The sequence below is a fragment of the Gymnoscopelus microlampas genome, assembly GCF_963454915.1.
Source record: "Gymnoscopelus microlampas genome assembly, chromosome: 9".
NCBI lineage: Eukaryota > Metazoa > Chordata > Actinopteri > Myctophiformes > Myctophidae > Gymnoscopelus > Gymnoscopelus microlampas.
This window is the reverse complement of record NC_139946.1, coordinates 18,906,936-18,932,673: the sequence shown is the minus strand read 5'-3', so window position 1 is coordinate 18,932,673 and position 25,738 is coordinate 18,906,936. Positions and strand designations below refer to the sequence as shown.

The 25,738-nt window shown below is 40.8% G+C and overlaps 3 protein-coding genes across 8 annotated transcripts in view; 2 read left to right on the top strand and 1 right to left on the bottom strand.

The window, feature by feature from the left end:
• Positions 1-1,587: 1,587 nt before the first annotated feature.
• LOC311051805 (low-density lipoprotein receptor-like) overlaps positions 1,588-25,738 on the bottom strand; it is an 83,653-nt gene continuing 59,502 nt past the window's right edge. For both annotated transcript variants that reach the window (XM_084066455.1, XM_084066457.1), the window contains exon 14: positions 1,588-1,710. In XM_084066455.1, coding sequence (XP_083922581.1) covers positions 1,642-1,710 — 69 coding nt within the window. In that variant the 3' untranslated portion in view covers positions 1,588-1,641. The remainder of the gene's footprint in view (positions 1,711-25,738) is intronic.
• On the top strand, positions 7,900-25,164 carry LOC311052734 (N-acetyllactosaminide beta-1,3-N-acetylglucosaminyltransferase 3-like). 2 transcript variants are annotated; one of them, XM_084067906.1, is made up of 3 exons: positions 7,900-7,974; positions 10,499-12,441; positions 24,052-25,164. In XM_084067906.1, exon 2 carries the CDS (start codon positions 10,509-10,511, stop codon positions 11,706-11,708), a length of 1,200 nt encoding a protein of 399 aa, XP_083924032.1. In that variant the 5' UTR covers positions 7,900-7,974; positions 10,499-10,508; the 3' UTR covers positions 11,709-12,441; positions 24,052-25,164. The 2 variants fall into 2 exon arrangements, with proteins under 2 accessions (XP_083924032.1, XP_083924033.1); XM_084067907.1 differs by lacking the exon at positions 24,052-25,164 and adding an exon at positions 12,757-13,716 and having other exon boundaries at positions 10,499-12,303.
• LOC311052733 (N-acetyllactosaminide beta-1,3-N-acetylglucosaminyltransferase 3-like) lies at positions 18,504-25,164 on the top strand. Of its 4 annotated transcripts, none has more exons than XM_084067904.1 (4): positions 18,504-18,627; positions 20,348-20,437; positions 21,137-21,218; positions 22,047-25,164. In XM_084067904.1, the coding sequence occupies exon 4, from the start codon at positions 22,057-22,059 to the stop codon at positions 23,254-23,256; it is 1,200 nt and encodes a 399-aa protein (XP_083924030.1). In that variant the 5' UTR covers positions 18,504-18,627; positions 20,348-20,437; positions 21,137-21,218; positions 22,047-22,056; the 3' UTR covers positions 23,257-25,164. The 4 variants fall into 4 exon arrangements, with proteins under 4 accessions (XP_083924030.1, XP_083924029.1, XP_083924028.1 ...); XM_084067903.1 differs by having other exon boundaries at positions 21,134-21,218; XM_084067902.1 differs by lacking the exon at positions 21,137-21,218.

Here is a 25,738-nt window from a genome sequence, read left to right as displayed (position 1 = left end):
TTATAGGCCCCTGTCAACTGAAGTATAGTAGAGCACTTTTCACGAACATTGACAGTCACAAAGTGCTTCACAAGCTCAAGAGCGGAAGAACATATCAATAATACAAAATAAAACAATAATCAGCCAATATGAGTTAAAGGAAATCACAATACAGGACATATCACATCCCTGGGATGAGGATCTGAGAGACCTTAGACCTAGATGAGAGTGCGATCCCCATCACCTTCCGGACCGAATACAAGATCTCCCTTCTGATTCATCAGTGCATCTACGGCAATGTCCCCCCACCTCAAAGAACTTCTCAGGTCACATAAATATGCAGGTGCCTGACCATGAAGCGCTCTGTATGTGATTACAAGAACCTTGAAATGGATTCTAAAATTCACTGGGAGCCAGTGCAAGGAGGCCAGAATGGGGTCATGTGACATGAGCTCCTGGACCTAGTCAGTAAGTAGTTTGGCAGCAGCATTCTGGACTAGTTGTAAGCGCTACAGAGAGCAAAAAGATGCAAGGAGCTCAACTACAGACAGGCAGTAGGGGGCGGGTGAGTCGGCTTGGGAGGGACGGATATAGCCCTTTCAAAACATAGTTACAAGGTGCTGTACAATAAAAACAATAAAGGGTGTAGAGACACCGTCGGAAGAATGGACTAGGCCAGATTGGTTCATGTTCAAGTTCCTCTTTATTGTCATTCATAATAACTTTACATCAGAGATGCACAGCAAAATTGCGTTGCAATGGCTCTCGTTAAAAACAGCAAAATTCAAGACATCAGCTAAAATAGAATAGAATAAATTGAACTTGTAACACCAGAAAAGAAGATCTGTGGAAAACTGCTGGAGAGGAATGAGTTGAACAACCAAAAATGAATGCAGAGCTTACAGTAGATCAGTCACCTAAAAAAACCTGCAACTCACTCAGCAGTCGTGGCATCATTCAAATAAGTGAAATATTGTCCAGCAAGCCTATGAGTGCTATGTTGGTGAGCGGGTATTTCCAGGTTAAAGCCAGTTGACCGTGTATATGGATCATTGTTCAAAGCTCTGATATCCTGAGGGGGGATGCACTCTCTGTGGTGGCTTTGTGGGAGTGGAATGAAACCCTCTGGGGAATTCCTACTGTTGAGCAGCTAAAGTGATTATTATGACTAATAAGAAGAATATGTGAAATGAATGCCCTGAAAGATGACAGTTGTTGTGCCGCACACAACACACACACACACACACACACACACACACACACACACACACACACACACACACACACACACACACACACACACACACACACACACACACACAAATGCACAAACAATGTACAAAGTCAATCTGGGAACCCATCGTCAAATAAAAAGGAAAAACAGTGAATCTGCTCTTGAGAGATTACTTACAAGTAAACACTGGTAAAAGGTGCTGTAGATCAGTGGTTCTTTGAAAAGTGGGTCCTTGAGGGGCTTTGTTATAGAGAGGTCCTCTATTCTGCATATCTATTTGTGCACATGTAGGCTACATTGTACCCTTATTGATTGATTGGATTATTGATATTTGTACAGCATATTTGCACTTTGATCATTTTCACAGCATAATTCGCACAATTATCTTTTGAACAGTTAATAAATGATTTTAAGAATGTATTGGAATTTTACTGAACTTGTCCTGAAGTTTGTCCCCTGTCTAGCTGGATTGGCCACTCAGCCCTGACAAGTTCCACCTGTAGAGAGAGATACAAATGTTTGGTGGTGAATCACGATGGGCAAGTGCAGTACATCTTAGTGCAATATATTTATGGGCAAGTGCAATACTAAGTGTAATATGTTTGAGTGCAATGTAGAGGAAAACTACAATATATGTTAAGTTTGATAGATTGAATGCTTAATTGAATTGCTGTTTTTCCAGTGTGATTGGGCTGGACCACAGTATAGAATGGTAGAGGGGGCTTTGATGTGCTTTTGGAATTTAAAAAAAGTATATTGTTTGTTGTACTAGTAGTAATGTGAAGGAGGAATCACTACTTGAGTGTAGTTCATTGAGATTTGTAATATACTTTTATGTGGGTTAAAGATATAATTTTATATATTGTATGTTTTAGATCTAGAATACACCCCTTGACATGGTGGAGTCCAGGGTCATTAGCTCAGCTGTGTATAGAATGCTGCTAGTTGATGCCAAATAGAGCTGTGGATGGAGAACTGGACACTATGCCATGGGTGCTGCAGAGTTTGCCTATTTTGGGGGTCCTTTTCGGTTAATTTGTGTTAGTGAATAAACATAGGACCATGATGTAAACAAGTCCCCAGGACTTTTGTGTGCTATCCTTTTAGCCTAAATGTCCGATTGTACCACATGCTGTTTACATGTTTGACTAATAAAGTATTAAATCTATCAATCAAAAACACACCTTTTGGATGCACAGCACCATGTCTTTGTACTAATGTCCAGCTGCTAATTGGGCCAGCCTTAACAGGGTCCACTCTCCAACAAAATGAAAACAGTCTAAGCACTTTTATTTATTTTAAGCTCTTCGAAAATAGCCAATCTACAAGCTCACAATGCATCGTGATGCAACACGTTGTGAGCTTGTAAATCCGTGCCATTTTCCGGTTTGATAAATTGTGAAAATGTGTAATCATTTTGAAAGGTTTTAACGCAAATCTGTTATAGGAGTCCCTGGCACAAAACAAATTCTGATGTGGTAGATTGCACTACACCTGCCCCCTCCACATCACAACACCTGCGTTGCTGGAAGTACACGACCCCTCGGGTGGGTACAGGTTCATTTCAGGTTCATTGCAGGTTCAAGAGGGCTTATTTATCTATTACTCATACAGGTACAAGCAGTGAAATGTTGGGTGTGTCATGTATCGCAAGACTGTGCTAACAATAGCAATTACATAACAGCAAGACAAGGATAACGATATTACTTGTTAAATAAATAAAGATGAGAATAGCAGAGGTTAAGAAAGCTGGGTAAGGGTGAAAACCCTTTAGAAGCGATGGGGAGTGTGTAGAATATGGAGGAAATAGTTTAGTGTGTGTGTGTGTGTGTGTGTGTGTGTGTGTGTGTGTGTGTGTGTGTGTGAGTGTGAGTGTGAGTGTGTGTGTGTGTGTGTGTGTGTGTGTGTGTGTGTGTGTGTGTGTGTGGTATTGTGCTTTCTGCTTTGGCAATGTAAACGTATGTTTTCTCATGCCAATAAAGCCCTTTGAATTGAATTTGAATTGAAATTGTGTGTGTGTGTGTGTGTGTGTGTGTGTGTGTGTGTGTGTGTGTGTGTGTGTGTGTGTGTGTGTGTGTGTGTGTGTGCGTGCGTGCGCGTGAGCACACCTGTTTCTCTCAGTGGGTCTAAAGTTTCATCAGTGAACTTTTCCACCAGATGCCCCACCCCCCTGTCCCAGCCTTGAATGAAATACTAAACTATTGCTTTATTAGGGTTAGTCATGTTTTACAATGCCCTCTGTACGGCCACTATCTTGATATGAAGAGTCTAAATTTCAACATAATCACATTAGGCTGTGTTTTTGGAAAGTTATTAATGTGGTAGAATGTGGTAGTGATCAAATGTCAGTGCTTTTGGCATTCACTAATACCATGCCTGCCCCTACCCGGCAAGTTGCAAAACTGTACAGCTGTATTTTTGAAAGGGCAGTTACAGAACATTTATAATTACGTTGGCAGCATACTTTGTAAACACGTCACTGAACTCTAGTCATGGGAACACAGCTGCTACTGTACAGCTTCATTCAATTTGAATACTGTTTATTGATATGTCTACACAGGTGATAAGAAAAACTGTTGTCACATTTATAATTTACATTCAAACATACAAGATCTGATAAAGTCCTGAAGTGCTTAGTGCTACTGTACTTTAGTTGTAAAGTCCTTGTTGCTTTGTGCTGCTTTACTGTACCTACTGACTTTTTTTTAATCAAGTTATAAATAGATATAAATAACGCAAGTTCAGGAGTGAAAACCTCCCTCTATGTAACCCTGACAGTCCCGTTCACAATCAGCACCATATACACAGTGTACACATGCACCTGTTTGTTCTGCTTCACAACTCAACCACCTTCCTCTAATCTCCTCCTTTCTCTTCAACACGCTCTCACTCTCCATTCCTCTCTCCTCTCAAAGTAGAGGCAACAACTTCTCCAGGGCTACCAGCTCCTGAGTCTCTAGAACAAAGCAAAGAGAGCACATCATCCTACTTTTGGTCCAATTGCATTGGACCAAATTGTTTTTTTTGTTTTTTTGCTTTTTGTTTAGAAAACTATATTCTAAATAGACTAGCCAGCAATTCATACATCAATACATCTCTGATCTGCTAACTCCACTTTCTGCTCCCATGTTAATAGGTCATCCGCTCAGCAACTCCTTTCAGTTCCCCATTGTCCCCAAACACGATTTCTGCCAGTTCTGCCATTTCACTCATCCCACATTAAGTCCTTCCCCACCACAACCGCCAATTTAAAATCAACTCCAAAGACCCACCTTTTTTCCCATGCTTTTGGCTCAGTCTGAGGTTTGCCCACGGTTTTATGCTTCGTCACGCTTCGTGTTTTTTAATCGGCTTTAATCAGTTGTTTGTTTTGTTCAGTTTCTCTTTACTTTAAAAATGTGCGCTGTGTTTCTGATTTTATAATTCTGTGATTGTGATTTCTGTGTTCTACATTTTATGGCTTTTGTGGACAATGATTTATTGCAGTGCTATATAAGTAAAGATGACTTGACTCACCCTTCATCCTTCACTTCACCTGCATTTGCACCTTCCATTCACACGTTAATAAATCATTTAACCTTGGTTAAAGGATTTAACCTCACATTTCTGAAACCAATCTTTCATTTACTTTTTTCACTCCTTATCAAAGTATTTGCCTCTCAACTCAAGTTACATGAAATGTTGTGGCACGTTGGCTTTGTGGGCAAGAGTGTGTGTGTGTGTGTGTGTGTGTGTGTGTGTGTGTGTGTGTGTGTGTGTGTGTGTGTGTGTGTGTGTGTGTGTGTGTGTGTGTGTGTGTGTGTGTGTGTGCGCGCGCGCGCGCGCACAGATGTGTGGTGGTATTTTCCTAGTGAAAAAGTGCTTGTTGGTTAATGCTTGTTTGATTGCTAAAGGTGCTTGTGCCTCAGAATAGGTGTGTTCCTGAGATGATACTGTATGTCTAAAACTCTGGAATCTCCTTCTGGAAAGGAGGGATTTGCAGATCTGCGCATCTTGCATCTGTTAGGTGTGGCATACAGTATATTGAGGTGAAGTGGAGTAGAAGTGTAAATACTGAAAATGAGTACAGTACTTGAGTAAACTTTACATCGCTGACAGAGGGTAGGTCTCAGGCAATGATATTTGTGTATAAACTCTTCCCAACTGTCCTCTCTCAAAGGCTGTTGAGTTGCCCAACTCCCACTTTGACCAGAGTCTCTTGCGACACAGAGAAATGCCTGTTGAACTATAGTGAGAATGCTGTCTTCAACAAAATTCTTATTGTATTGGAATGCATCCACACATTGTGTACTTAGATCAGTGATAACGAGGCTTTTGGGAATTCTAATGGAGAGAGAACATTACAACACATTTTATTCATAAACAGATCAGCCATAAAGAAAACAGTGTTGTAATGTCAATCAATGTTACATTATCGATTTAGGAATGCGACAAAAAAAAATCTACGATTTACGGTAACTGGTAGGGTGTTGGTGGAATAAGCACAACTCAGTCAAGCAAAAACCATCTGCTAGCAGCACTCATATGGGAGAGACACCCATTATTCCTCAGAGATGGATCATGAAATATGAGTGTAATTATAATGGGAGAGGCACACAGTCTCATGATGGAAAACACCACTAATGATGTCATCAGCTCCTGCATGACAACAGCCAGGGAGGGTGGTAGTAGCTTAGTGGGTAGAGTAGAGAGGCCGTCTGGTAATCAGAAGGTCGCTGGTTCTTCTTCCCCTGCCCACCCAGTCTATGTGTCAAAGCGTCCCTGAGCAAGGCACTTAACTAGTGGTGGAAAAAGTATTCACATTTTTTACTTAAATAAAACTATCAATACTGCAATGTAAAAATACCCTGTATTTACCTACAAGTTAAAGTCTGGAATTCAAAATTTACTTGAGTAAAGGTACAAAATTATTGGTATCGAAATGAACTTAAAGTACCAAAAGTAGAAAGTACTCATTATGCAGAATTTCTTTGTTTTTTGATGTATAAATTGTATAAAAATCTTTTGAAAATAGCAGATCTACAAGCTCACAATGCATCGAGATGCAATGCAACTTGTAGATTGACTATTTTCAGATGGCCGAAATGTAGATTTTCGAAAATCAAAATGTAGAGTGACAAATACCCCAACAACAACAACTAAAAAGCGGACTAAATCATCATCATCAATGGATTATTTGCGTTGGGATTACAATAATAATATCAACATTTAAAACAAGTTGTTTGAACGATTATGTGCATCAGTAGGCCAAACAAATGAGATAATAAGAATGCACAGTTATTTAGAGTCTGCATCTGCACCCAGAATCACAGTTAATGTATTACAGGTGTAAGGTACTGGAAACTTGTTTTGCAATATCGGTATCGGTCAATTTCACCATGCAATTAATCTATATTGACTATTGATATATTGTACATTTATTTATACATTTATTTACTGATAGAATATACATACATTAGATCAGTCAGATCAATTGTGCAGATGTCTAGTGTCAGACTCCAAGTCTATTTATTTTATCTTAATTTGAAAAATAAATTATCTTTCTACTCTCAATAAAGGCTTATATTATCTTATCTTAAGTAAACACATTACTGCTCCCAGTTCTTGGAAACGTGAGTCCTGTCTCCCTGGAGATTGTGTCAGGAAATGTCCAATATGAGGCCTATTTCCTCTCGATAAGGGATCTGCTACGTTAACCATTAGTAATAATTGTCACATTATTTAATTTTTTTGTGAAACATAATGCGCCCATCTCAGTATTGTTGACATGTACCAGTGTTTGAGATAATTCTCCAGGATAACATGACTACCTTGTTTCCTTCTGGGTACAATCCTTTAAAAAATGTGTGTGTGTGTGTGTGTGTGTGTGTGTGTGTGTGCGTGCGTGCGTGCGTGCGTGCGTGCGTGCGTGCGTGCGTGCGTGCGTGCGTGCGTGCGTGCGTGCGTGCGTGTGCTGTGCCTGCGTGCCTGCGTGAATAAATATTCATGTTTGTTCAGAAATAATCTCTCAAGACAGATTCAGCTCAGCAGCTGCAAACAGTTTTTTTTTTGCAGATGGGTTCCCAGATTGGTTCAGTAATTATCTATCCGTGTGTGTCAGCCAATTTCTCTGTCCTTGCCATTGGCACCTGCAGCACCGGCAGCTTGTTGTGTGAACATAGACAACAGACAGAAGGTCACCCCCCGCTGTGTATAAGCGCCTACCTAAAGGCCGCACCAGCCCTGCAATGAAGATGAGGGCCCCATGCCACTTGCATATTTGACACAGTATACACACACTCCTTGGAAAGTATTTCAGTATTACCGAAACTCAACCGAAAGGTGTTTAAAGTAATGCTTTTTCTCCCATTCAGGAAGCAAGATAAAACAGAGCACTACCTGGCATCTGTCTAAATAACATGCTATCTAATTTACATGTGAACGTTTGCATAAGACTGCATGGTTGTCAAGGCTAGAACGTTTAAAACAAAAATATTATATATTAATATGAATGAATTCGCATTGGGCGTTATCTGAGGAGAGAGAGAGAGAGAGAGAGAGAGAGAGAGAGAGAGAGAGAGAGAGAGAGAGAGAGAGAGAGAGAGAGAGAGAGAGAGAGAATTTACTTTGATGTATTGTGAAACGAAGAAACCGGTTTCTGCACATATCTATAGTCGAGCTGGGCCGGCTCTGGCTCCACATGCACACAATCATTATGCTGACTTTAAATCTATACACTTAGAGAGGAACAACACCTTCTGGACCACTAAACATTGTTAACAGTAAGTTTCTTTACAACTATTTAACAGGCTATAATCTAGTTTAATCTGTCAAAGCATGAACAAACTTTTGACTGGGATTAAGTTACTTTTACATTGTGTGTATTTTACCTGCTTTGGTCACTTTGTCGTGCACCTGCTTTTTTAGTAGATGTACGAGCTCTTTTTCTTTTAAAAGTGAATGCACATGCACACAAGTTTACAGATGTTTGGTTAAAATGCCAGTTTCACCGGCCAACCCATTCAGACCGGGAACGCATCTGTCATTTTAAGATGTCTTTGGGCTATTTTTGGGAAACATTGTGAACATTTTGGGCAAATCTTTGAATATATATATATATTTAAAGCGAACATTTGTAACTAAAATCTTTAGGGATTCTCCAAATGTCTTCTAAATCCTAACCGTTTTTTTGAAAATGTATTTGGCCGTGGACCCCCATCTCAAAATATTTTGTTCCAGGGACCCCCAGAAGTTGTAACAGAGTTAAAAAATGTTAGCTTAAAAATATATATTCAAAGATTTGCCAAAATGTTCACTATTTTAAAAGAAATAGCAGATCTACAAGCTCGTAGCGATATGAGCTTGTATATCTGCTATTTTTGAATAGACAAAGAAATAAAAAAAATGGCACAGATGCGTTCCCGGTCTTAATGGGTTAAGTTAGAATAGAATCAATGGATGCTTATTGAAATTGCTTCCACATCAACCAGCTCATAATAGTCACACACATCCACAAAACATTTAAGGCTGGACCCAAGAGAACAATCATGAAAGAAGGTCCGCACATTGTAAATAAGAGACATCCAATGCAGCAGGTGCAGGACAAACATTAACATTAAGAAAACAATAACATTTGCACTCGACATATGCTTCCACTGTTTATTGCAAGTTCAGCACATTGTAGATTCCTTGTAGCGTAAAACCAAATCTCCATGTTCATTATGACATGACGACTATACAGCTACATTTTGGAACTGAGAAATGCAAGGCTTCTTCTCTGCCAAAACAATAATAAAAAATGGTCATCATCAAGCCACTGTTAAAACAATAATAATCTAGACCAGTGGTTCTCAAAGTGGGGTTTAAGGACCCTCAGGGTTCCTTGAGGGGGTTCCAAATTGACCCTTACAGGTCTGTAACTCTGAGAGTGTACAAATGGAACCAAATGGACCTGTAAGGGTCAATTTGGTTACAGGTCCATTTGGTTCCATTTGTACACACTCAAGAGTTATGGGGGTCCTTGAAACTAAAACACCTCACTAATGAAGAAATACAGGTCCATAGCAACACCTCCCTTTTTGTTCATTCAGCAGCATACCTGTATTACTACACCAACTGGAAAACCGGGAGGGACATTCTGGCACAGTACTGGTTTGACTGGTAGATACTGGTAACTGAATTGTAATCCTACTTAAACGACAGGTACTATACTGCCTATGAGGCCATTACAAATTTGAGCTGACAAAAATGACATGTCGAGTTCTCCAAGGCTCCATTTTGGGGTCTTTATCGTTCAACATCTATACATGTTTCAGTCTCATCAATGTCAAATTATGGAAAACAACAAAATACACATCCACATTAAGATAATGACGAAGTCAGCATACCATAACCGTAAGAATATATCAAGGACTTATGTTTGATTTGAGGAAAAACTTGACTGCAATGCTCAGTTGTTGAAGACTTTTATATTAGACATTAGTTTTTGTATTACAGTATATAATGGAAGACCAGACAGACACACTGATACATGCTGTACGTTTCCCTTACATTTTATTTGTTTGTCACTTTGAAATGGCTTGTGGAAATGTACAATTCAAATTAACTTGCCAAAGGTTTTGTATTGAAACACTAACACTGTTGATCCCTCACTGTGGCCATTTCATTTTCATATTAGCCTGCTATCAGATCAGTGCATACAGTGAATGGCTGTTAGTAAATTAGTATTTACATGTACAGTACTGCATTTTGACATTGCAAATTTAACGTACAATGTCAAAGCTCAGTACATGGCTGCATTACGTGGCTGCAGTGAGAACAGTTATGAGCGTGTTATTGGGTTGATGCATGGAATGCCTTCATGTGTGATGGTCCTCTGTCAGTCAAGACAACCGCATATGGGAAAGTATCAATCTCCGATCACAGATTTATTATATTTTTAGCGGCGCTAGCCGCTCTATACCTGACTTTGTCCGTCAACGTTCTGATTGGTCAGGTCCGTCAACGTTCTGATTGGTCAGGCCCGTCAACGTTCTGATTGGTCAGGTCCGTCAACGTTCTGATTGGTCAGGTCCGTCAACGTTCTGATTGGTCAGGTCCGTCAACGTTCTGATTGGTCAGGTGCGTCAACAAAGTGATTGGTCAAGCTTCACATGACACGTGGCTATAAACACATTATAAACACATATCGATGACAAAATGTATCAAAGGCGCCGCTACCTTCACACAGGGTGTGATTTTTTTTTAGCAGAACAGCCTTTTCTGTGGTGAGTGTGGTGTGACATTGTTTTGTCTGTCCCATTGTAGAGAGTCGAGGATGAGAGGGAAGCTGTGTTGCAGGATGGAGCGGATAGCCTTGGTGCTGCTTGGGACGTTATGCTTGATCCTCCTTTTCAAGAAAGAAGACACCGTCCAGGGCGTCCACCATCTTGCCAAGTATGTCCAGGTGAAAATGGGAGAACAGCAGACTGCCACTCCGACAAGGATGGAAGCTGACAACAGAACGACAGCCAGCCATAGGACCTCCTCTCAACTCTCCTGGCCAACCTGCGAGAGGAACAAGTCCATGGCCGACAACGTGTCAGGCTTCTCCTCTCTTCCCGGTCACATCCAAGACTTCATGTACTACCGACACTGCCGTCACTTCCCACTGCTGCTAGATGTCCCTGACAAATGCGGGGGGGCCAAACGATCCAAGGATGTCTTCTTCTTGCTCGCCATTAAGAGCTCTCCCGGAAACTACGAGCGACGAGAAGTCCTACGTAAGACCTGGGGAGAGGAGAGGTTAGAGAGGGGCAAGAAGATCCGTAGGGTGTTCCTCTTGGGAACAACGGGCAGGGGGTACGAGCATAAGAGATTGAATCGGATGCTAGAATTTGAACAACACGAGCACAGAGACATCGTGCAGTGGGACTTCAACGATTCCTTCTTCAACCTCACTCTGAAGCAGTTCCTCTTCATGGAGTGGATGGACAGGAACTGTCCACATGTCCAATTCATCCTCAACGGGGATGATGACATCTTTGCCAACACAGACAACATGGTGGAGTATCTCCTGGGCACCATGGATGACAACAAGGAAGACAACAGCAAGCACCTCTTCGTTGGGCACCTAATCCCGATCGCGGGTCCCGACCGGACGCCAGCGAGCAAATATTACATCCCTGTTCAGGTGCAGGAGTCAAACTCGTACCCTCCGTACTGTGGTGGTGGGGGGTTCCTCCTGTCAGGATACACAGCCTCGGTCATATACAACATGTCCAAGACCATTACCTTTCTTCCCATTGACGATGTGTACTTTGGAATGTGTTTAGCCAAAGCAGGGCTCAAACCTGCTTCCCATATGGGTGTTAAGACTAGAGGACTAGACGTCCCCGCACGAAGTCTAGATCCATATCACCCCTGCTTTTACAGGGAGACTCTACTGGTACACAGGTTCATGCCACCTCAGATATATGTCATGTGGCACGAAGCACGTGACCGTAGCATAAAATGTGGGTTGGATTTATCTTATTAGGTGTTCCTTAGTCCCACATGGTCAGACCCATGTCCAGGTTTTACCAGTGAAAAACTCAGGTAAGCCTCTGATTGGCTGGGCTTTAATGGAATTCTGTTGTTGGTCTAAAGAGGTCTGTGATTGGTCAATTCATATTTCTATCACTTTCTTTTTGGTCCTTCACCACTCTTCCATAGTTGTGCCCCAGATGTTAGATGTTATAATGTCCATCTAATAATCTGTCTGCTGTGAGACTAGTTGTTCCTTAAATGTAAGCGCAGTCGTTCTCAAAGTGGGGTCTGGGGACCCCCAGGGGTCCTATAGGGGGTTCCAGGGGGTCCCCAGCTATGAGCCGCCGTGGCCTAATGCATAGGAGACTGGGTAACGTTTTTTCACTCCCAACTCGTCACATATTGCAGCCCTGTAATCCTGTAATTTCCTCCCCAAATCATCACTATAGAGTACTATTTGTAGCACTGTCATTGGATAGTGCTTCAAATTATTTGTAGCACTATCATTGGATAGCGCTTCAAATAACATCCAAAACAGTGGGTTGAACAGTGAGCTCTGTGGCTCAGTGTGTGAAGACATTAGCTCCTGGTTCCCAATATCACAGGTTCAAATCCTACCGTGGAATCGTGGATATCCTTTTCCTTATTTGTTTTTACTCCAAAGCATGTCACGAGTCACGACAAACATTTGGTTACTGTGAGGTTAGGCATAGTGTTTTGTGAGGTTAAGGGTTGGGCAAAGGGTGTGTCAAACCTGTCTTGTCAATTAGTCAATTAACAATTTGGAGAATCACTGCTGTAGTGAATGAATGGTACTGCTGGATGGCACTTATTGTTATCCTTGAACCATGAGCTGTGTGTGTGTGTGTGTGTGTGTGTGTGTGTGTGTGTGTGTGTGTGTGTGTGTGTGTGTGTGTGTGTGTGTGTGTGTGTGTGTGTGTGTGTGTGTGTGTGTGTGTCTGTGTGTGTGTGTGTGTGTGTGTGTGTGTGTGTGTGTGTGTGTGTGTGTGTGTGTGTGTGTGTGTGCATGCGGGCGTGCGTGTTTATGTGTGCATTAGACGAATGGTATAATGCTCTCTTACAATCTGTTCGTGAGTGGTGAAGTAGTGTAGTCTTGGCATCAAGTTAATCACTTGATGTCAAGACAACCATTCAGAAGCCTAGTGTCCCTGGGACAAACATTTGGCAAAAATACCGATCTATAAGCTCACAACGCATTGCGTTGCGACGCTTTGTGGGCTTGTAGATCAGATATTTTCCAAATAGATTTGATGGACAGGGGAAAAAGTAGTTCCCGGTGGACTCTGGTCAATGAAGTATATAGGGTTTAAGTGAAATAAGAATGATTGCTCAGGTAGCAATTTAAAATGATGTTGTACTATGATAGTTTTTTCATATACTATCTTAATGTGCCTTAGAATGATCGACTACATGGTCAGTTTTGTGTGCACTCTTATTTTTTTTACAGTGAGAGGATGTTTTCTTTTTTTCAAATACTGTAAGAAGATAACTACAAATCTGTAGAAGGACAATGGAATGCGTAACTAGATTCACAGGTTCGCATCAAGCATAGACAATAACCATGATAACATCATGTAATTATAAAACTATCTTGAATCTCTGTAAAATCTTATTTTTTATTTAAGTTGAAATGTATTATATATATGTGTAATATATATTTGTAATGTATATTTCTGTATGGGGTTGTTTATGGAGAAGGGAATATCTGCTGGTACAAATATTATGTTGTTCATAGTTACTCTCTTGTAAAAAATAAATTAAAAAAAGGTAAATGGTGCATTTATATAGCGCTTTTATCCAAAGCGCTTTACATAGATTGTTTATTACATTCACCCATTCACACACACATTCATACATTTTTTTATTTTTTAATACATTTTTATCCCGCGATTTTTGAAACTTTTTTCACCCGGTGCCCTACATTTACATTTTGTATACTGCATTTTCCCCAAATAATTGTTGGATTTATTATGAGTCTGAACTGTTTTTGTTATTAAACATGCAATATCATTTTTAAAATGTTGTGTCTTTTTGTGTGCGAGGTTTGATCTATCCAATATCTACATACTAGACAAGGAAATCCTCAGTGTTAATTTTAGGGGCAAAGAGAGTGGGGGGACGAGGGGAGGACGTCTATTCTAGTTTCATAGAAACCCCCCCCAATCTCCGCCACACAAACACATTTTTTTTTTTTTTAATCATTTTTATCCCACGATTTTGTAACCCTTTTTTTTCACCCGGTGCCAATTTGCTAAGTGATCCTGGGCACTACACTCCCCCCACCAGCCTAGGGAGGCCAGGGCCGAGCTCATGCCTCCTTCAATGCATGAGAGCCAACTGACCTTCTTGTCACCTGACAGGGGGGAGTTTCCCTGGTTGGACGTAGCGCGTGGAAGGAACACGTTATTCCAACCAGTTCCCTTCCCCTCCATCAGGCGCCCCGGCTGACCAGGGGGAGGCAGTATAGTGACCAGGATTACTACATGTTTTTGTGAGGGTATTAACTACCCTAGGAGACACGGGGAGAACACGCAAACTCCACACAGAGACAAACACACTTTTGATAACGGTTGTGTGGCAGAGGGAGACTTGCATGCCAGTCTATTTAAAAGGAGGGGTTTCCCAGACTGTTTCAGCGTGTCACGAGTCCCATAACAGACATTTGAATGTCTCCCCCCGAACCAAAACTTACAATACAATAATATGTTATGAATGAATCACTTCAGCCCTATTTCAAAAGTAGTGAAAATAGCCATTGCGACATGTTTATGAGATTGTAGACGCGTTATTTTTGCTTCTTCTTTTCTTATGTAGTCCATTTGAAATTTCAAAAACCTAAATAGTTGTTTCCTATGACGTTTTGTTCATTTGTATTCATATGGTGTCCTAGAACTATTTTAGCTTGGTTGACCAAAGTTGCCATTTGGAGAATTTGCATATTATAGAGCTGTATAAGTGTGAGATAAACCTTGACCTGACCTTTAACACATAAGATTGACCTGCAGTTGAAAATATAACAATTTTACCTTGAGCTAACCTTTAGCACAGGAGTTTGACCTGCAATTGAAAATAGAACATCAGAAATGGATTCTACACACATGAAACCCCCCCAAAAAAAGAGTTATCACACATCATTCTAGGACAAGCGGGTCAAAAGTAAGTTTCGAGATGGCGTTCAGTGGCCATCTTTGATTATGCAAATTACAAGAGTTGCCCAAAGTTTCCGTTTGGACAACCAAGCTACAATCATTCTAGGTCCCCATAGGAATGCAAATCAACAACAATTTGAAATCTGAATGATAATTTCAAATGAACTAATTCACCTGCTTGCCAGATGAGATTGAGAGGTGAGATTGACCTGCAATTTAAAATATGATATCAGAAATTGATTCTACACATGAAAACCCTAAATATTACACATAATTCAAGGACAAGCGGTTCAAGAGTGAAATTTTCGCCATGGCGTTCAGTGGCCATACATCAACTTCATTGACTTTGAGAAAGCTTTTGATAGTTTAGATAGGGCAACACTATGGCAACTAATGGACAACTATGGAATCCCCACCAAGATCATAAACCTCATTAAGAACTCATTATCATTAAAGTCATGCAGGCCAGTAGTGATGCGCGGGTCGGGTTTTTTCATGACCCGCCCGCCCTGCCCCACCACGGAACGCAACCCGCCTCAACCCGCCCCGCGAACCCATATATAAATCTATGGCTCAACCCGCCCCGCGACCCGCGATTTTTTATTCTGCAAAATCATGGTTAGAAAATAATCCCCAAGTGTATTCAAACTGTTTTATTGTTATTATTCTTATTCTTATTAGGAATAAAGACAAAACAAGAGCATGTGATTTTTTATTTATTTTTTGCGTGTGAGAGGCGCTGACCCGCTCACCCGCAGCCCGCATAATTGCCTCTGACATTCTGACTCGACCCACCCGCGCCGCGGGTTGACCCGCGGGTCCCGCGGGTTACGGGTCAACCCGCGCATCACTACAGGCCAGCTTTCTCAGAGCTTTGATGTCAAGACGGGCGTCAAGCAGGGATGCCTACTTTCACCATTCCTGTTCCTCCTGGCAATTGACTGGGTCATGAGGGAAACAAACAACTGAGGGGAGGAGAAATGGAATTCAGTGGACAATGTGGGAGCAGCTGGATGATCTCATCAAACATTCATTAACACCTGTCTCAGGAGAATCCTACACATCTGGTGGAGTGACAAAGTAAGCAATGTGGACCTGTGGAAAAGAACAAGTCAGGATCCCATCGAATTACAAATCCGAAAGAGAAAGTGGAGTTGGATTAGCCACACCCTCAGAAAACCTGCTACAAACATCACCCGACAAGTCTTCTCTGACTATTTTGAGTTTCTACCTGGAGGCTGAAACCTTGAGGGTCAAACGTGTCAATAGAAAAACAGCCCTTTAGTGACATAGTAGAAATATACCCTCCCCCTCATTATCATAACACAACAGGTGTGGGCATGAGGAGGAGGAGGGACTAGGACAGGTGGGTGGTGCTAAGGTGGTGGTGGAGGAGGTGCTAAGGTGAGAACCAGGTATACTTAATGAACTGGAGGCGTGTCCACATAAAAACCTAATTTTAACAATTTCTGTACACTTTTTTGAAAAAAATCTTCCTATAACCATAATACCTGATGATTATGTTTTAGGGGGGGAAAAATCACTGAAATTCACGGCACCCAGTCTTTAAGTCAAGTAAGTCAAAGTCAAGTTCAGTGGCCATCTTGGATTATGCAAATTGCCCAAATGGAAACTTTGGGCAACCAAACCAAAATTGTTCTAGGACACCATATGAATACAAATCACCCCCCAAAATACGTCATACTGTAGGAAACAACTATTTAGGTTTAGTATTGAACACATGGGAGCATCAAAAAATGTATTTATGTTTGTGACATATGCACTCAGAATAGTGTACAAATAATGATCATATAATAACCCTATAGCATCACTTTTCTGGGCACTAGGAAAAAGTGCCCTTTTGGCGTTTGCCCTTTTATGCCCATATTTGGAGTTATGTGCCAGGCATGGCCAAATATGGAGTCTGGGCCTATCTAGGACATCATTTTGTTGACATCAGCATACTCCATATATGGGGATTTGCAGATTTCCCACTTTCCGCATCACAAACTTTGTGTTAGGAAGTTTATGTCTGTTGCAACAATGCTTCTTGGCAATACCTTTAAGACCGTTGAAAAGCGTGAAAAATATTCTCTGCCATTGCCAAATAGATAGGTGCAACATATGCTTCAAGTTCTTGGCAACTCCATTCCTAAACTTAACCATGTTTCAGGAATTGCACAATAACATTAAGCCCTGTCTTACATTCTGTGTGCTGTTATGGGGTACTTGGAACTGATGGCTCCTGCCTGCCTCTAAATCGACCCATAGATTAGCTACCAGGTACATCTGCGGGACTGTGGGACTTATGACATGGAGGCACCAGCAGGGAGAGCCCGTAACAACATATTTGTAGCCATAATGCCATTCTGGGATGGTGGAGGAGCCAAGGCTCTAATGTTATGCTCGCCTCCCTCTGTGTGTGAAACATCATTAATTTAAGGTGTATGAGAGAGCAATTATTAAAAAGAACATTGTGGGAGAGGACAGATGCATAACAGTTACTGTAAGATGAGCTGTGAAATGGTGGTTGCATTCGATTGATAAAAATCTATTCTCAGTAGTATCACATTATGGTCACACTAACGAACAAATACATTATGTCCTTTTCTTAATTTGTGTTAGTAGGCTATTCATGTGTTTCCACTGAAAAAAAAATGATGAGTTACATCAATTGACCATTGTTATACATTTTCAGAAGAGATTTGTTGAATTTTGGATGGATTCTTAAACTTAAGGATGTTTTAGATTGTTGCAAGTAGTTCAATGTTCAATAGAAAAATATCCCCTAACGTTTTCTATTAAATAAGTCTTATTTTGCATAAGAAAAACAGGCAACATTAGATAAGTCTCATAAGATCACATAGCATTCTATATTGAACAAATATGATATTTTGAGAACAAGCTTGGCCGAATCCTCCTAGGGTCAGACCTGCCAACCCTTCTGTTCTCACCAGGAGACTCCTGTTATTTCTCCTGGACGTCTCCTGTTCTTCCATTTCTCCTTCTTATCCTGTTTTGGGGGATTCCACCCTTTTTGTGTGGCCCTGCACTGATATGCAGCCACGGTGATTCATGTTAATTTGCTAGTTCCTTGAGTTTTGTATGTTACTCTTTTACTGTCGCTTTATGTCTGGATAAACTCCAGTCCAATGCAATTTTAAAGAGATAGTCATTTATAAGTAATTAGTGGTTATTATTAAATATGGCTCTTTTATTGTTACTTTTAACTTTTTAATGGATCCTATGTAAGTAAAGGCTGATAAAAGTGTCAAACTCCCAAAAATCACTAATCCACAAATGACATCTACTCTGTAAGGAAAAAAAATCCCCTGGAAAATAAATCTCCTATTATCGGACGGTCTGAGATTGGCAGGTAAGCCTAGGGTTCAATTTAAAATAAAGACATGCATATCTTGTCATTATGTTCAAAATCTCAGTGGCACAAATAATTGTCATGTACAAATGTGCAATATGCAGCGTCACGTACATTTCGTGCAAAAATAAATACAGAGAAGAAAACACCGACCTCTGCTGTCACATTAATCGACAGGTCACCAACTTGAGTGTAACTTGTATCTTGTGGGAAGGACCGCTACCAAAGCAACGCCCCTTCAGTAGGTAGTAAACGCCCCGTCAGTATGCTTCAGTGCAGCAGCCTGCTCTGGCTCCACATGCACACAATCATTATGCTGAGCACTTTATATCTATACACTTACAGAGGAACAACACCTTCTGGACCACTAAACATTGTTAACGGTAAGGACGAGTTTCTTTATAACTATTTAACGGCTCTGGAGAAGAGGCAGATTATGTTCCAATTAATTTGGAAAGGTGATGATGAAATGACGACAATTCATGAGGCTATTCTGACTGTATCTTATAATGATCTCTACAATCACACAATGTCAAAACAACATAATGTCAGTGTATTTCTTAAGACTTATTATTAATTGTATACAGCCGGAATTTACTTCTTCAAAATATACCTAGTCATACCGTCTAATATTTTAAAAATATATATTATTTCGCAATTACAAATATTAAGGACATGATAGTACGTAAGACTTCATGACATGTATGGAAAATAGAAGAAGCATAAATTAAGTTGTTGTCAGTGCATGATCATGTCAAATTACACTATAGATATGGCCATGTAGCCTAGTTTCCGTTTTCTACAGAAATGACAGCTCCAAGAAAGTTCAACTTCAGCCTCCAGTCCAGCATGTATCAATACTGCAATGTAGAAATACTCTGTTACAAGTAAAAGTCCGGTAATCAAAATGTACTTGAGTTAAAGTATTGGTATCAAAATATACAAAGTACCAAAAGTAGAAAGTACTCATTATGCAGAATGTCCCGTTTCACAAGGTATATGTATAAAATGTATTATAATATTTTGGAAAATAGCAGATCTACAAGATCATGTTGTGAGCTTGTAGATCGGCTATTTTCAAATAGCCAAAGTTTAAATTAGGGCTGATCGAAGTGGGTAATATGTTTTGTAATAATAATTTAAATCTATAACTAAAGTTTTGCCTCTGAGATTTAGTGGAGTAGATGTAAAAATATTGAAAATTGGAAACACTTGTACAGCACTTGAGTAAATGTACTGAGTTACTTTACACCACTGCATGTAGGTAGTAGGCTATAATAACTATAATGTCCACTAATGTCCAATCACACTAATAATATGATGTGAGCTAGCCTATTTAATGCTGGGCATATGGCTGGATCTCGTTAAGAATAGATATTATTTCAGTGTACTCTTGAGCGTTTGTGTGAATGACAAACGCTCAAGAGTATTATGTAGGGGAGTAGGCAACATAAATTTAATGAAAGAAAAATCCTATTTGACATTTTAGACGCCCATGTGGTTCCTACACCCATAGCTGTCATCATCGCCACTCCTAAACTTGTAAAAAATAAAAAGATAAAGTAATTTGGCATGAAATTAGGTGAATGTATATGGCCGTACTTATAAGATGGTACCAAAACAGTGTAAAAAACAACAGCTTATGTTCAATAAATCACAGCTTTACATGATGTGATCCAAGTTTCTTTGTTGTTGTTGTTTCCCCCCAGATATCATATACAGACATGTAGTAGTTCTAATGCAGAACAGGCTACAGAAAATGAAATTGAGGTTCTGCTGTCTATATACTAAAAGTGAAACTAACAATCCATTACAAGCAGGAAACAGCCTTTTGTGGGCGAAACCAAACTGCCAGGAAATCTTGATTGCGCGTGTGCGTGTGTGTGTGTGTGTGTGTGTGTGTGTGTGTGTGTGTGTGTGTGTGTGTGTGTGTGTGTGTGTGTGTGTGTAGGCTGAGATGTGTGACGTAGTCAGATGTGTGTATAAAATGTATGAAAGCTCATCCAAACATCAAATGACGCCTGACAGTGTGGCATATACAGTGTGTACACAGTAACGCCTTAGTCTGATGTTCACTGGAATAACGCCAATTTTCTTCCCCAGACATGACTGCATTTGATTTGTCGCCACCCTTCCATTGGCTCTGATTCCACCAGCACAAAAAATCACGCCGTTTGTTCAGGTGATAACAAGGTAATAGTCTCTTTTTCTTTTAAAAGTGAATGCACATGCACACGGATGTTTGGTTAAAATGCCAGTTTCACCGGCCAACCCATTAAGACCGGGAACGCATCTGTCATTTTAAGATGTCTTTGGGCTATTTTTTGGAAAAATCGTGAACATTTTGTGCAAATCTTTGAATATATATATATATTTAAAGAAAACATTTGTAACTCAAATGTTTGCTTCTGGGGATTCTCCAAATGTCTTCTAAATCCTAACCGTTTTTTGGAAATGTATTCGGCCGTGGACCCCCATCTCAAAATATTTTGTTCCAGGGACGCCCAGAAGTTGTAACATAGTTAAAAATGTTCGCTTAAAAATATATATTCAAAGATTTGGAAAATTGTTCACTATTTTTCAAAAAAAATAGCACATCTACAAGCTCGTAGCGCTATGAGCTTGTAGATCTGCTATTTTTGAATAGACAAAGAAATAAAAAAAATTACACAGATGCGACCCTTACAGGTCTGTAACTCTGAGAGTGTACAAATGGAACCTGTAAGGGTCCATTTGGTTACGGGCCCATTTGGTTCCAATGTCCATTTGTACATACTCAAGAGTTATGGGGGTCCTTGAAACTAAAACGTTTGAGAACCACTGATCTAGACAGCTCACTAATGAAGAAATACAGGCCCATAGCAACACCTCTCATTTTGATTCATTCAGCAGCATACCTGTATTACTACACCAACTGGAAAACCGGGAGGGACATTCTGGCACAGTACTGGTTTGACTGGTACAGTAGATACTGGTAACTGATTTTAATCCTACTTAAACGACAGGGACTACTTTGTGCCTTTGAGGCCATTACAAATTTGAGCTGACAAAAATGACATGTCGAGTTCCTTAAGGCTCCATTCTGGGGTCTTTATCGTTCAACATCTATACATGTTTCAGTCTCATCAATGTCAAATTATGGAAAACAACAAAATACACATCCACATTAAGATAATGACAAAGTCAGCATACCATAACCGTAAGAATATATCAAGGACTTATGTTTGATTTGAGGAAAAACTTGACTGCAATGCTCAGTTGTTGAAGACTTTTATGTTAGACATTAGTTTTTGTATTACGGTACTGTATATATTGGAAGACCAGACAGACACACTGATACATGCTGTATGTTTCCCTTACATTTTATTTGTTTGTCACTTTGAATTGCCTTGTGGAAATTTACAATACAAATTAACTTGCCAAAGGGTTTGTATTGAAACACTTAACACTGTTGATCCCTCACTGTGGACATTTCATTTTCATATTAGCCTGCTATCAGATCAGTGCATACAGTGAATAGCTGTTAGTAAACTGGTATTTACATGTACAGTACTGCATTTTGACATTGCAAATTTAACGTACAATGTCAAAGCTCATTACGTGGCTGCAGTGAGAACAGTTATGAGCGTGTTATTGGGTTGATGCATGGAATGCCTTCATGTGTGATGGTCCTCTATCAGTCAAGACAACCGCATATGGGATAGTATCAATCTCCGATCACAGAATTATTATTAATTTTTTAGTAGAACAGCCTTTTCTGTGGTGAGTGTGGTGTGACATTGTTTTGTCTGTCCCATTGTAGAGAGTCGAGGATGAGAAGGAAGCTGTGTTGCAGGATGGAGCGGATAGCCTTGGTGCTGCTTGGGACGTTATGCTTGATCCTCCTTTTCAAGAAAGAAGACACCGTCCAGGGCGTCCACCAACTTGCCAAGTATGTCCAGGTGGAAATGGGAGAACAGCCGACAGCCGCCCCGACAAGGATGGTAGCTGACAGCAGAACGACAGCCGACCATAGGACCCCCTCTCAACCTTTCTGGCCAGCCTGCGAGAGGAACAAGTCCATGGCCGACAACGTGTCAGGCTTCTCCTCTCTTCCCGGTCACATCCAAGACTTCCTGTACTACCGACACTGCCGTCACTTCCCACTGCTGCTGGATGTCCCTGAAAAATGCGGGGGGGCCAAACGATCCAAGGATGTCTTCTTCTTGCTCGCCATTAAGAGCTCTCCTGGAAACTACGAGCGACGAGAAGTCCTACGTAAGACCTGGGGAGAGGAGAGGTCAGTGAGGGGCAAGAACATCCGTAGGGTGTTCCTCTTGGGAACAACGGGCAGAGGGTACGAGCATAAGAGATTGAATCGGATGCTAGAATTGGAACAACACGAGCACAGAGACATCGTGCAGTGGGACTTCAACGACTCCTTCTTCAACCTCACTCTGAAGCAGTTCGTCTTCCTGGAGTGGATGGACAGGAACTGTCCACACGTCCAATTCATCCTCAACGGGGATGATGACATCTTCGCCAACACAGACAACATGGTGGAGTACCTCCAGGGCACCATGGATGACAACAAGGAAGACAACAGCAAGCACCTCTTCGTTGGGCACCTAATCTGGGGCGTGGGTCCCATCCGGACGCCAGCGAGCAAATATTACATCCCTGTTCAGGTGCAGAAGTCAGAATCGTACCCTCCGTACTGTGGTGGTGGGGGGTTCCTCCTGTCAGGATACACAGCCTCGGTCATATACAACATGTCCAAGACCATTACCTTTCTCCCCATCGACGATGTGTACATGGGAATGTGTTTGGCCAAAGCAGGGCTCAAACCTGCTTCCCATATGGGTGTTAAGACTGCAGGACTACACGTCCCCGCACGAAGTCTAGATCCATTTCACCCCTGCTTTTACAGGGAGACTCTACTGGTACACAGGTTCATGCCACCTCAGATATATGTCATGTGGCACGAAGCACGTGACCCTAACATAAAATGTGGGTTGGATTTCTCCTATTAGGTGTTCCTTAGTCCCACATGGTCAGACCCACTGTTTTATATAATCAATTCCAGTGACAGAGGGTCAGAATCACAAGTCAACATGTCCAGGTTTTACCAGTGAAAAACTCAGGTAAGCCTCTGATTGGCTGGGCTTTAATGGAAGTCTGTTGTTGGTCCATGGTTTGTCTAAAGAGGTCTGTGGTTGGTCAATTCATATTTCTATCACTTTCTTTTTGGTCCTTCACCACTCTTTCATAGTTGTGCCCCAGATGTTAGATGGTATGTTATAATGTCCATTTAATAATCTGTCTACTGCGAGACTAGTTGTTCCTTAAATGTGAGTCTGGGGGACCCCCAGGGGTCCTTTAGGGGGCTCCAGGGGGTCCCCAGCTATGAGCCTCCGTGGCCTAATGCATAAGAGTCTGGGTAACGCTTTTTCACTCCCAACTCGTCACATATTGCAGCCCTGTAATGTTTCCTCCCTAAATCATCACTATAGAGTACTATTTGTAGCACTGTCATTGGATAGTGCTTCAAATTATTTGTAGCACTATCATTGGATAGCGCTTCAAATAACATCCAAAACAGTGGGTTGAACAGTGAGCTGTGTGGCTCAGTGTGTGAAGACATTAGTTCCTGGTTCCCAATATCACAGGTTCAAATCCTTGGAATTTATTTATTTTTTACTCCACGACTTTTTTACGGCTGTTTGTCGTCACGAGTCACGACAAACAGTTGGTTACCGTGAGGATAGGCAAAGTGTTTTGTGAGGTTAAGGGTTGGGCACAGGGTGTGGGTTAGGGTTAGGCATTAGTTTTGTCAACATGCGACAGGCAACCTGTCATGTCAAACTTTGACGTGTAGGGCCAGTAATAGACCTGTAAAACATGACAGGCTGGAGACTGGGGCCTCTGAAATTAATAATTTGGAGAATCACTGCTGTAATGAATAATGGTACTGCTGGATGGCTCTTATTGTTATCCTTGAACAATGAGCCGTGTGTGTGTGTGTGTGTGTGTGTGTGTGTGTGTGTGTGTGTGTGTGTGTGTGTGTGTGTGTGTGTGTGTGTGTGTGTGTGTGTGTGCGCGTGTGCGTGCGCGCGCGTGCGTACGTGCGTGCGTGCGTGCGTGCGTGCGTGTTTATGTGTGCGTTTGACGAATGGTAATGCTCTCTTATAATCTGTTTGTGTGTACTGTAGTCTTGGCATCAAGTTAACCACATGAAGCCTAGTGTCCCTATTCTGGGACAAACATTTGGCAAAAATACCGATCTATACGCTCACAATGCATTGCGATATATTGTGAGCTTGTAGATCAGATATTTTCTAAAGATATTTGATGGACAGGGGAAAAAAGTAGTTCCCGGTGGACTCTGGTCAATGAAGTATATAGGGTTTAAGTGAAATAAGAATGATTGCTCAGGGAGCAATTTAAAATTATGTTGTACCATGATAGTTTACATGTTACGTTTTGTTTTTGTGCTTATATTTTAAGAATGAGCACAGGGCCTTTTCATATACTATCTTAATGTGCCTTAGAATGATCGACTACACGGTCAGTTTTGTGTGCACTCTATTTTTTACTGTGAGAGGATGTTTTCTTTTTTTCAAATACTGTAAGAAGATAACTACAAATCTGTAGAAGGACAATGGAATGCGTAACTAGATTCACAGGTTCGCTTCAAGCATAGACCATAACCATGATAACATCATGTGATTATAAAACTATCTTGAATCTCTGTAAAATCGTATTTTTAATTTAAGTTGAAATGTATTATATATATGTGTAATATATATTTGTAATGTATATTTCTGTATGGGGTGGTTTATGGAGCAGGGAATATCTGCTGGTACAAATATTGTTGTCATCCATACTAATGAGGGTTTAGGTGAATGCTATTCTAACTGTTCATAGTTACTGTCTTGTAACTGAATAGTCACATGTTTGATCCTCGCAAATGTCCTTCAACATTAAAGTTTCAAGTCCTTTATTGTAATAATACACACAGAACAAGGTTGCACTGTACAATGCATTTCTGCTCCTCTTTCTATTACAACTAGAGTGAAATTACATCTAAAATTTTAATACATAACATTTTTCTAAAAACCTGCATATATATTCACTATACTGTACGTTGCTCTGGACAACTGTGTATGAGAGTCCAAAAGGTCAAAGGTCAAATACATTCACATGAGGAGGAAAATGAGTGAACATTCGGCCAAAATAGCCGACCAACCAGCCCACAACGCATCGCATTGGAGTGTGGCAGTGCTACTGTTATTTCATTATTTTATGGGTAATTTCTGCTGTGATTTCACAACAGAGTGCAGTGAGACAGAAAGCAGACAGAGCATAGACATGCAACATGGGTCATGAGCCCAATTTTAACCTCTTAAACTCCTTTTAGTTTTTAGAAGAGTGTATAAAGAAAGCAATGCTTCCTGAACGAGTGCCGTGAGACAAGTCGAGGTGTGCCTTATTGCAATATACTGTATGCAGCTA